Below are 11813 nucleotides of genomic sequence, written 5' to 3' on the forward strand. Positions count from 1 at the left end.
TTTAAAGAGAAAGGATAAACTCAAACATAATTTTTAATAATTTTAAAATTTTGATTTAGGTATTATCTTTGATCTAAGAATTTTAAATTAAATACAAAATATGAAAATTAAGAGCCTTTGCTCAACATTTTTTCTTTTGAATAAAGAACTCTATAAGAATTATTTTTTCAGTGCATTCGATGCGCCCCATGTGGTCTTTGTTGCCCATTTCAAGCGCGAAGTTGGCACGCTGCTTTGTCACCAGGCGACAGTGCAACATGCCACCCAGCAACACCAAAACTTGTAACTAGCAACTTGCAACTCGCTACTGCTCGCCACTCGGACTCCGCTAAAATGCCAAAAATATGCGCGCAACCATAGAAACTGAAAAATCTGCGGGAGAACCCACGGTTTTATCTAATTAGTGAGTTGAGAATCAAAAGGATGGAATTATGGTTGCACACAGCCATAGGATTTGGCCGTTGAAGCCACCACTTCACATAGTACTGCAGTAGTTGGCATTAACGTATGAGTTTAAGAGGATCAAAATAAAGTGCATAGGAATTTGAAGAGAGAGTTTATTTGTAAACGTTAATCTACAACTAGTTTAAGCTACTTACAAAGTGGAATAACAATCCATTGAGATTATGTTTTTTAAACTTTTTTGTTGTTTTCTATCGAATAAAAATATATTTAAGGTTATTATAAAGCTTAGATTGTTGAAATGAAATCCCTGATCTTGTTTTTGTGGTATTGCTATCCTTAAACATTTGTTCTACCTCTCCAAAGTTTTAGTAATAATAAAAGCTTCCTGAAATATTTTCTTTTATATTTTATCCCCTATTATAACCCACACACAATGGACTTTAAAAATTGAATAAACAGTAAATAAACTCCCAAGTGGCAGCCTTAAATTGGTTTCTATTGAAATCCCATTTATGTCCAAATATATGGCTTCGGTTGTTGTCCCACTTTATTATACAGGTCTAAAATATTTTTTAGAGCTAGTTTTTGTGTGGTTTAGCTTAAAATTCTTTTTTTTTTTAGAGGCTTTATTTTCATGGTTTTCGGACCCCACACGAATTTTCCTCCTCTGTTTGCTTGTAAAACTGGAGCAAAGCTCTTAACTCTGAGGGTAGTTTGGTGGGCTCTTGGGGGAGTTATGGCAGGGTGAAATAAAATGACGGCTTTGAGCGAAAAAAAAAAAACAAAAAACCACACAAAAAAGCATTTCTGATTGTTAATGTCGCGGTTAATGTTTTGCTTTCTGTATCTTCTCCCCCAGTTGTATACTTTTTCTTTTTCCCTTTTTCCCTCTTTATTTTCCTTGTTTTTCCGCCTGTTGGTTTCTCAGATATTTCAACTGCACTGGAATGAGTGGGAACGTAAAAGACTTTGAAGCTGGAGGAGCATCACCGCAAGATATTACATTTCTCGTCGTTTTCTCCGTATTGTTTTGATGAAACGCCGGGCTTTGATTGGACTCCAGAAATTTCATTCTTAATTAAAAAATAAAATAATTGGAATAACCCAGGGCAAATGTAAAGGAGTCCAACTGGGAGCCATAAAAGCACAGCATGAGTTTTACTGTTTCAACTTTAGAGTTTTAGATTTTAATTGCTAGAAGGCAACAACGATTTAAGTTGGATAATTTAAAAGGTTATTGCTTAATTGAAGTGTTTTTTATAGTCAATAAAAACTATTGCCAAGATATATAATCTTGAAGCACGACATTTAGTGCAACATGCAATTTTAAGTGAAAAATTACATCCTAAAATATATGTTTAACATGTTTTAAGATAAAAGAGCGAAGAGTAAGCTCCTTAATAAAAATATGGTAAGCAAAAGTAAATATTACAGACTTGTTATTTAGGAATTAAGTATTTTGTTTGCTTTTTCATTAATATTATATTAAATCGATTCAAGTCCTCAAAGTCAGCAAAAGTAACATATATGGAAAACATCGATTTTAAATAATAATTAAAAGGAAAACCAATTTATGAAGGTTTTATAAGTCGGCTTATTGTGGATATACTTTTCTTGACCTATTTTCTGGATGATTTATTTATTCCTTCATAAAATTCCGGTGATAGAATTTGGAAAGTATATTCAAACTTTCTATATTAAACCAAATTATTAGAAACTAAACTTTCTATATTTATCTAAATTAGTTAAACCCAGATAACTTATAATATTATCAAATAAAATGATCTCGATTTATCAGCTTTCTATAAACAGCAAACCGCAGTTCTTAACTTTCCCGGGGAAAACCCCCCTTTCCTTTAACCCCTAGAAAACATCCCATTTTCGCTGAACTCACCTGCAGTTTTGGGAACTTGACGTTTTTTCGTCTAATCCGTGCCAACGTCTGCTGCCCAAGTTATGAGAACATGAGATCACAAATTGCAAATGACAACAACATGGCGGAGCAGGGGAGGGATGCGGCGATGATGGACCAGGATGACGACGGGGTAGGAAGAGGCAGGGGGTTGGAGGAGAATGAGGATTCCAGTTGCAGTCACCGGTCGTAAATGTGTGCCGTGTTGTAAAGCTGAGGATGCACTTTGCTCTCTTCCTTTATGGCTCTCTCTCCTCTCTTTCCTCTGTATTCCTTGCTCGCTCTTTTATTTCGGCTTCGATTTGTTTTAATTTCCGCTGATGCTGCTGCTGCTTCCGGGGGCTGTGAGAATACGCGATGATGCAAAAATGCAAGAATGCGAGGCTACGTTGTATTTGCTACCGTTAGAGACAAACTGCCGTTTCGGTGGTCATTGCATCCTTTCTCTTCTCGGTTCTCTCTCCTTTATCCGTTCGTTGCTTTTCCACTACTTTCGTTGGCCGTTTCACAATTTTTTCACCACCGCTGCTGCTGCTGCTGCTGGTGCGACTGCTGCTGCTGCGACTTTTTTGCTGCGGCATTTTTTGCGCAATTTGTGAGTTAATTTCAACATGTTTTGGTTCACAAAAAACTGCAACTTATCTATGCGTTTTAATTGATTTCTGCGCGAGTGTGTGTCAGCGAGTGTATGTGGGTGCGCGCGGGTGAGAGTGTGTGAGTGCGGGGGAGCCAGCAGCGGAATGCGTCCGTGTGGCAGCGCGAAGCTTTCACAACTATGCGAATTTCCTGCGTACGAATTTCAGTATAATAAAATATCCTGTTCCGTTTAGAGCAGCACCGGAGAGAGTGGGAGAGAGTGTCCTTCTGCGCCGACGCCGCGAATTTGGAGCAACTCACTGCTGCTGGCGATAACACCAACACGCATACCAATGCGAACGAACACCCACCACCGCCGTGTGGTGCTCCCTTCCCGTCTCTTTCTGTCACCCACTCCAACTCCCACTTTTCACTTTGCTGCGGCGGGTTTTCCCCCGGTTTTCACGGCACTTTCTTTATGTTTTTGATATTTTTCAGGTTTTAGTCGCGAAACAGACGATGTTGTTAGTGTTTTTCTCCTCCAACGCTGGTTGCATTTACAGTAATGGCTCCAAAAAAACGGAGAACTTGGGGACAGGCAACGACTCGCAGCGAACGATGAGTGAAATGCAACGTGTGGGAGGGAGACGGCACGACAGTCAGCTTTTACCGTTGCATACAGAAGCGCAGGCGCAGGATGTCCTGCTGAAAGTTGGTATTTTTTTTACCGAGTTGCCAGATCGTCTGTGCTGCCCAGTTCAAGACGTTGTCCAATAGTGCTGGCAAAAAATCAATTTTTTCTACTATCGATTTTTCGATGTTTTTACGGGGAGTATCGATAGTGCTCCGACGTTTTGCCAGCACTATTGTCCAACTCTGTGCAACTTTCCGGTTGTCATTTGGTAAAAAGTGCAATATTTTGATATCAAAACACAATGTTTATGCATAACAGAAACCTGTGCAGGCTGGCCAGTAAGTACATGTAATGGAATATCAATCACAACTCCAATAAAACTCACTCCCAAACAGGCAACCTGGCCGGCAGTGTCCGCCACTTGAGCGGCCAGCCGCAACCCAAGACTGCAATTCTAATGCTCAACATGGGCGGCCCACAGCACACGGACCAGGTGCACGACTACCTTCTCCGTATCATGACCGATCGGGACATGATCCAGCTGCCCGTGCAGAGCCGCCTGGGGCCCTGGATTGCCCAGCGCAGGACGCCCGAGGTGCAGAAGAAGTACAAGGAGATTGGCGGCGGATCCCCGATCCTCAAATGGACAGAGCTGCAGGGCAAGCTGATGTGCGAGCAGCTGGACAAGATCTCACCGGAGACGGCGCCGCACAAGCACTATGTGGGCTTCCGTTATGTGAATCCGCTAACGGAAAACACGCTGGCCGAGATTGAAAAGTGGGGTGGTGATGTAAACAGCTAAGGAGGTCATGAAATAATTCTTACCTTTCCTTAGAGACAAACCAGAGCGCCTTGTCTTGTTCTCGCAGTATCCACAATACAGCTGCGCCACCTCCGGCTCTAGCTTCAACTCCATCTTTACCCATTACCGCAAGAAGTAAGTGGAGATTTTACCAAAAGATAGATTGGTTTTTACATTAGTTTCTGCTTCTAGCAACCTGCCCTCGAACATCAAGTGGAGCATTATTGATAGGTGGGGCACCCATCCCCTGCTAATCAAGACCTTTGCCCAGCGCATACGCGATGAGTTGGCCAAGTTCGTGGAGACCAAGCGCAACGATGTGGTAATCCTCTTCACTGCCCATTCCCTGCCTTTGAAAGCCGTCAGCCGAGGCGATGCCTATCCCTCGGAGATTGGGGCCAGCGTGCATATGGTAATGCAGGAGCTGGGTCAAACGAATCCATACAGCCTCGCCTGGCAGTCCAAGGTGGGACCGCTGCCCTGGCTGGCACCTGCCACCGATGATGCCATCAAGGTAATGTTACCTTTTGCGTTCCTATTTACTCAATTATTTTACCTTTTCCTATTTCCTTTTAGGGCTATGTCAAGCAAGGCCTGAAGAACTTCATCCTGGTGCCCATTGCCTTTGTGAACGAGCATATCGAGACTCTCCACGAACTGGACATTGAGTACTGCGACGAGCTGGCCAAGGAGGTGGGCGTGGAGGAGATTCGACGGGCAGCAGCGCCAAATGATCATCCGCTGTTCATTGACGCCCTAAGCAACATTGTGGCGGATCACCTCAAGTCGGAGCAGGCGGTCAATCCCAAGTTCCTCATGCGCTGTCCTATGTGCACCAATTCAAGGTGTCGGGAAAGCAAGAGCTGGTATCAGCAGCTGTGCTCGCACTAGGCTGGAAAAGCCTGCGTCAGCAAACATTTTTGCATTCATTTGGGTTTCTAGGGGATTGGTTTACACACTGGCTTCGATTGCTTTAACATAAATAAAAGACACTGCGCAACAATAGCACATGTACAAGCGGAAAATGTATAAAATTAATTAAAATTGTTTAAATTTTAAATTAGTTTCTGAGGGATTTATATCAAAAGGAAAGGTTTAAATTGTATTTAACCACGACAAAGTGTAGGTTTTGTTTTTTGTACCTCAAAAACTCTGAAGATCATCCAAGATTTCTACATGATAGAAATATGTAGTACTTGTAATCCAGAGTGCCAAGCTCTAAAAGCATTTATAAATTCATAGAAAATCCAAAATTTCAAGTAGTTTTTGCATCATGTTAAATGTAGAAAAAAATCCAGACAAGCTACTCCGACCTGGAGGAACTCAAGAGCCGGAATTGAAGCCTGCCGAGATCTCGGAATCCTTGCAATCGCTAAGCATCCGGGAATCTACCTTTATCTGCGAACCAACGCCAAGTCCAGCGGATCTGCCCGCTCAAATTCGGAAGGCCTTCCTCCGGCATATGGTCAGTGAATTGCCGGAGCAGGTGCAGAACAGGATACGGGCCCTCAAGCTAAATCAGCTGCACCAGGTGCGCATCTCAGAGCAATTCTACCGGGAGGTCTATGAGCTGGAACGGCGATTTTACGGCCAGAGTTGCGCTGTGTTCGATGCAAGAAAAAACATTTTAAATGGAATTGTGGAGCCACCGCTGCAAAAGGATGACTCCTTCTGGCCGGAGACACAGTCGGATTCTTTAAATCTGGACTTGGAGAATAACGAGGAGCTGCGTGAGTTGAGGAGCCGAATTCCGCCTGTGCCGGCAGATACCTTGGGCGTTCCTCGCTTCTGGCTGACTGTCTTTCGGAATGTGCCTTTGCTGTCGGAGCTGGTCCAGGAGCACGATGAACCGCTGCTGGAGTGCCTGCAGGATGTGCGTTTGGGCTACGATCAGGACAGCTATACGGTTAGCTTTCAATTCCGGCCGAATGGCTACCTGCACGACACATCACTTCAGCTGACGAAGAGGTACTTTCTGCAACACTCGGCGGATCAGGAGTACCCATTTCTGTACGAGGGTCCGGAGATCGTGAGGTGTGAGGGCTGTCACATCCACTGGCGCGATGGGTTCAATTTGACACTGCAAACCGTGGAGAGCCGACGGAGGCGAAGTCCTCGCTTCAAGGTGATGCCCCGCGAATCCTTTTTCCGCTTCTTTTCCCCACCGCAAGCCATGGATTTGTCCCTAGCTGATGAGAAGACCAAGCAGATTCTGAGCAGCGATTTCGAGGTGGGCTTTCTCTTGCGTACCCAAATCGTGCCGAAGGCTGTGCTGTTCTACACGGGTGATCTGGTGGACAGCTTGAATGAGTCTGGGCTGGAGAATGGCTCGATCTCGGAGGTGGAGGGGGAACAGGAACAGGGTCAGTGAAAAGTATTTAAGTGTTTAGGGAGCAAATATAACAATTTAGTAATAATAAATAAAAAAGTATATAAGTCCTTGGTACTTTAATCCTCCGTTTCCTAGCAGGAAAAACTAAAGCTTACCCCAAACTTCATCGGCCGTTGAATCCGGATTTGAATTCCGGCAGTGCCGCCGGAATCCGACCGGAACTGCTTTGCTCCATTCAGAAACTGCTTGGTCCAATTGGGTTTGTAATACAACTATCGATACAAAACCCTCGATATTCGAGTAATCGAAAACAGCTGTTATTTCCCATACACTCGCCAAACGTTGTTTACTTCAAAAAGTTTAAATTCCGCGATTAGCCCCCTCAAATGGCCAATAAAATTCACAGAAGCTGGTCGCGCTTTTCCCTAGCTTTTCTTCTATACCTTCTCGATATTCCGGCACCCGCCTCCATTGACAGCGCCACTGAAAACTCCAGCAACAACATTGCATAATTCGGTGGGGAAAATTGGAGCTACGACTTTGTTTTTATTTATTTGTAACTGGAGCCCCCATCCCTCTCAACGAAGCTAATTAACCCCACCAATTGATTTTTGCCAATTGATTTTATTAAAATCGATTCAAGGCAGAAATTTAACGCTTTTGGCCTGCGCATCCCATCGTACAAGCGGCACAGTGGCTACACAGCCACTAAAGACTGGGGATCAAGAAATCTAATCGCCGCGGAGATCATAAATTAATTTGAAAGAGTACACTTCGAAAATGAGCCGGTACCAGGTGCAGAGCAAGAGCCGAGGAGCCACTGGTGGTGGGTCTCCGGGGCCAGTCTACGGCGTGGTCTCGACGTTGGACGACGCCGCTTCGAATCCCGCGGATTTCGACAGGTAAGTGGCCCCAAAAATCATACTTTTTTTCTGCTGCCGTTGGCTTTATTTTGGTTTTTTGCTGACGCTCTTTTCGCCGAGAAAGAGAGACGGAGAACCAAAACCAGTTTGGAGTCGGGCTTTAAAGCTTTCTTTTGGCTGAGTATCTTTCTCCAAATTTGGTTATATGATTAATGACCAATATGGTGACTGTGCAACTTTAACCCATAGGGTCAAAGCTAAGTTGTCAATAAACTATTTATTGGGGAAAATTCCCCTATCGTAGGCGTTATTGTTTTTAAAAATAGTTTTAGTCATGGTTTCCATTTTCAATTGCTATATTACTTTGATAAGTTATATTTTTGTTTTGGCAAGGAATTTATAGTAACTGGGTTTTCCCTTTGAAGATAATCTTACTATTACTACTAACTACTTACTATAAAATAGAATAAAATATTAACTTTTTTAAAGTCTTCTTTAAAATAAACCCATATTCCTTATAATGAAATAGTTTGTTTTTTATAAAAAATGTAATGTTTTATTTTATAAAGTCTGTAAAATAGTAAATATAAATAAATAAGTAATATACAAATTCTGAAAAATTCTTTAACCACAATATCACATTTTTTACTCATTTATAATTAAAAACACGAGTCCAAAATAGCTTCACAAAATAGTTAGACATTTGTTTATGATCCTAACACCTTATCAAAATTTAACCCATTTTCCCCCGAAAGGGTCTTTAAATCATAATACTGAATTTAAAACTTTAAAATTATAGAAAAATCGTAGAAGTTAACTCTAAGCTTAAGATTCAGAACCTAACCCCATTTTAAAGCATTTCTGACTTTATATAAACCATTATTATTTTATTTTATTCAAAAAGAAAAACAACAGTTCAAAAGAAATTAAAGGCTGTCATTAATTTTTCAAAAAATTAATATTAAAATATTATTTAAAATTATACAAAAATGTAATTAATCATGTAAGTCAATTTAAAAACTCCATCACTATTAATCCTCATATGAGAATTGGATTTTCAAGGATGTTAATTTAGACAAGATCATTTTTAAATTTCTCCAAAAAAAAGATAAAGTTTTGTAATTAATAAAGTTTGTTATGGCTGTGGGTTAAGTGGATTCCGTTTCCAATTGCGATTCTTATCGTCCTCAGCCAGATACGTGCAGACAACGGCACTCCATGGAAATATGGTCCCAATTAATTGAATTAGCAGATTAGATGCGGATCGTATGTGACCACCGGCACACCACTCAATATCACTCGAAAATAAGATTAGCGGCTAGATGGATATATCTTAAGAACTTAAACTTTTTATTTCTATAATTGGCTATCCAATCGAAGTGATTAATGGTAGGAAAATTTAATAATTATTTTTGATAAGTGATATTTAAATTCACATAATTAAAGTTGTAAGAATGGGAAAATTAAAAATTAATAGAAGTATCTAGAGAAAGTACTCTTATTTATTTAACTTTTTTACCTTAAAGATATTCCTTTTAAATAGATATTTATTTTATGGACCTTTTCACAAGTAATTTTATATTTTTTTAAATCAAGCATCCGCTTTACTAAAATAATCTATGCTAGAAATATTTACGTTATTGCTTAAATAGTCCAAATTTTGCTTTAAATAGAAACAGCCTTTTTTTCCTAGTGTAAAAAATTCCTCAGCCTACAAATATGTAATGTTAAACCACAAAACCCTCTTTTAATCGCAATTACTTCTCGGTTATCTGTCCAAAAGACAAATATAATGAACTGTAAATGCCACAACCTGCCTGATAATAATGAGTTTTTAAAACCTTATCTGAAGCATTGAGCGAAAGTAACACCAAATAAACGTTTGTGATTTGTAGAGCCATAAACCTAAGAAAATATCATATAGTAAGTAGTCTACAATGTAGCAAGCTTTAAATAGTGTATTTTAGAGAGTGTGAAAATTACTTTAGTTTTTAAGTTTTTTATTTAAATATAAATAAACAACAAAATTAGGTAAGACAGACATTTTGAAGCATTAAACGAAAATAACACCAAACAAACGTAGAGCCATAAACCTAAGATAATATCATTTAGCGAGCTTTAAATAGTGTTTTTTATAGACTAAACTAAACTGCATTAGTTTACAAATTATTTATTTAAATTGTAATAAAATCCAAATCAAAAATCGGCAAGCAAGACAGATTACTTTAAATTATTTATAGTAATCTTGTGACCTATATTTCTACAAATAGAAGTTATAAGATAAGATACACCATGTTTCCGATGTTGTAACCCCCTCTCAACAGTTTTCTTTTATCTTCATTTGAACTTTTCTTACGAAATTAATCTTTAATCTTCATTTTCCCACCCACAGATGCCCTCCACTTGAGGTGAGGAAGAGTGAACTGAGCTTGTTCCTCAACTGGGGAGACCCCAAAAAGCAGACCATGGAGTTAGGGTCGAAATTCAGAGATCGCAGCTGGATCGTCGATCTATTGGCCATCTTTTTTGGCATCGGCACCTGGCTGGGCGTCAATGGAACCTTTATACAACTACCTCTGCTGGTGGATGAAGCCCCAGAGGGCTGGAGTCTGCCCTCGTACCTCAGCGTGATGGTGCAGATCGGGAACCTGGGACCCCTGCTCTACACGGCCATTCAGAAATATTCGCCAAAGAAACTGAACGATGGCTGGACCATCCATGGAGTGCTGCTAGTGGGTGCCATCTCCTGCCTGCTGACCGCCTTCTTCTACAACCGAACTGCTCCGGTCAATGGGACGGATCACAGTGTGGCCCTGTTTGTGCTGACCTGCTTTACGGCTCTGAATGCCTGCACTAGTTCTGTGCTCTTCATGCCCTACATGGGTCGCTTCAAGGAACAGTACATGGTCACCTACTTCATTGGCGAGGGACTGAGCGGGCTGCTGCCCAGTGTGACTGCTTTGATCCAGGGCATCGGTGAGAGTGGCGAGTGCACGTTGGTGAATGTAACCGAAACGGGAGATCCTATCTACGAGCTGTTGAAGACACCACCAAGGTTCGATACCCGGGTGTTCTTCCTTATCCTCTTCGGACTGATGGTCCTCAGCTATGTGGGCTACACCCTGCTCAATTCGCTGCCCGTGGCTAGGCGGGAATATGCCCAGGTTACTGTCACCGAGGGCAACAAGTACGTCTACGGAGAGGCGGATAACCAGCAGCAGGCTGTAAAAGTGGAGAAGCTTTCGAAGGGACAATACACTTACCTGCTCCTCCTGATCGGGGCCATATCGCTGTTCAGCAACGGAATGTTTGGCAGCATTCAGTCCTATTCCAGTGCTCCCTACGGCTCAAAGGCGTACCATTTGGCGGCCACGCTCAGTGTGATTGCCAATCCGGTGGCCTGCTTCATGGCCATGTTTCTGCATTTCACATCGCTGCGTCTCATCACGATACTCTCTATATTGGCGGGTCTGCTGACCAGCTACGTCTTCACCACGGCCGCCCTGAGTCCTCTGCCGCCGCTCCATGATCAAACAGTGGGCGCCGTGCTGGTGGTTACCGCCTGGACCCTGCTGGTGGGAATCGTTAGCTACACGAAGCTGGGCATCACCACCGTGATGCGGGCTCAGGGTGGCCAGTCGCTGGTCTGGGTGGGCGCCATCACGCAGCTGGGCTCGGCAATCGGTGCGGTGGCCATATTCTTTGCCATTAACTACTCGAATCTGTTCCAGGCCGCACAGACAAGCTGCTGACATATCCAGGGATGCAGCGTGAATTTATAGAAGATTTTACTGTATGCTAGTTTAGTGTGTGATATTTCCCTATTTTCCTATTTGTAATTCCATCGTCACAATGAAGACAATACCTGAGAAAATACGTGAATGGCGAGTTTTATAAATCTGATGACTGTTGGAGGTGATATCAGAAAATACTGCGAAGCATGGAGGGGGCTCAAAATATTTAAGCATTTACCTCTTTATATTAAGATGTGGTGAAAAATAAATTAGTTGTTTTATGACAAGTTATTAAATGTTATTTGTATTAAAATTTGGGAACATTTAAGGTATTTTACCTAAATTTTTCAACTTAAATATTACTGAAGCAATGGTATTTTCATAAAAAATCACACGAACTCAGGAGGAAAAGTGTCATAATTCCCACAAGAGGTGGGATAGATTTTGTGTGCTGTAGATTTTGTGTGTTATTTCCCTTGATTACCGCGATATGCTTCAAAAATGCTACGAGAAACTTAATTAAATGTTTGTTTAAAAAAGGATCTATAGCTTTTT

The 11813-nt window shown here is 41.5% G+C and overlaps 4 protein-coding genes across 14 annotated transcripts in view; 3 read left to right on the top strand and 1 right to left on the bottom strand.

The window, feature by feature from the left end:
• Window positions 1–3586, bottom strand: part of RhoGAP100F (Rho GTPase activating protein at 100F) — a 44330-nt gene extending 40744 nt beyond the window's left edge. For 5 of the 11 annotated variants that reach the window (XM_070287505.1, XM_070287510.1, XM_041774571.2 and 2 more), the window contains exon 1: window positions 2300–3583. The gene's annotated coding sequence lies outside the window, so the exon portion shown is untranslated. Of the gene's footprint in view, window positions 1–2299 lie in introns of all 11 variants that reach the window. The other 6 variants (XR_001770814.2, XR_011445442.1, XR_011445441.1 and 3 more) reach the window with 3 other exon arrangements.
• Window positions 3587–3730: 144 nt separating this feature from the next.
• Window positions 3731–5389, top strand: FeCH (ferrochelatase, mitochondrial). The gene is made up of 5 exons (XM_017171249.3): window positions 3731–3865; window positions 3923–4304; window positions 4363–4464; window positions 4522–4843; window positions 4906–5389. Exons 1-5 carry the CDS (start codon window positions 3829–3831, stop codon window positions 5218–5220), a joined length of 1158 nt encoding a protein of 385 aa, XP_017026738.1. The 5' UTR covers window positions 3731–3828; the 3' UTR covers window positions 5221–5389.
• A 125-nt stretch (window positions 5390–5514) lies between these two features.
• Window positions 5515–6765, top strand: LOC108077651 (nucleosome assembly protein 1-like 1). The gene has a single exon (XM_017171066.3). The coding sequence runs from the start codon at window positions 5603–5605 to the stop codon at window positions 6698–6700; it is 1098 nt and encodes a 365-aa protein (XP_017026555.1). The 5' UTR covers window positions 5515–5602; the 3' UTR covers window positions 6701–6765.
• Window positions 6766–6972: 207 nt separating this feature from the next.
• Rift (Riboflavin transporter) lies at window positions 6973–11554 on the top strand. The gene is made up of 2 exons (XM_017171405.3): window positions 6973–7563; window positions 9917–11554. The coding sequence occupies exons 1-2, from the start codon at window positions 7442–7444 to the stop codon at window positions 11274–11276; spliced, it is 1482 nt and encodes a 493-aa protein (XP_017026894.1). The 5' UTR covers window positions 6973–7441; the 3' UTR covers window positions 11277–11554.
• The last annotated feature ends 259 nt before the right edge of the window (window positions 11555–11813 follow it).

The sequence above is a fragment of the Drosophila kikkawai genome, chromosome 3R (genome assembly GCF_030179895.1).
Source record: "Drosophila kikkawai strain 14028-0561.14 chromosome 3R, DkikHiC1v2, whole genome shotgun sequence".
In the NCBI taxonomy this organism is placed as follows: domain Eukaryota; kingdom Metazoa; phylum Arthropoda; class Insecta; order Diptera; family Drosophilidae; genus Drosophila; species Drosophila kikkawai.

Coding starts and splice junctions, on each gene's coding strand:
- LOC108077651 (XM_017171066.3), top strand. CDS start 5,603: ATGTTAAATGTAGAAAAAAATCCAGACAAGCTACTCCGACCTGGAGGA.
- FeCH (XM_017171249.3), top strand. CDS start 3,829: ATGTTTATGCATAACAGAAACCTGTGCAGGCTGGCCA. Junction 4,465..4,521: donor TTTACCCATTACCGCAAGAA/GTAAGTGGAGAT, acceptor TTCTGCTTCTAG/CAACCTGCCCTCGAACATCA. Junction 4,844..4,905: donor CCACCGATGATGCCATCAAG/GTAATGTTACCT, acceptor ATTTCCTTTTAG/GGCTATGTCAAGCAAGGCCT.
- Rift (XM_017171405.3), top strand. CDS start 7,442: ATGAGCCGGTACCAGGTGCAGAGCAAGAGCCGAGGAGCCACTGGTGGT. Junction 7,564..9,916: donor AATCCCGCGGATTTCGACAG/GTAAGTGGCCCC, acceptor TCCCACCCACAG/ATGCCCTCCACTTGAGGTGA.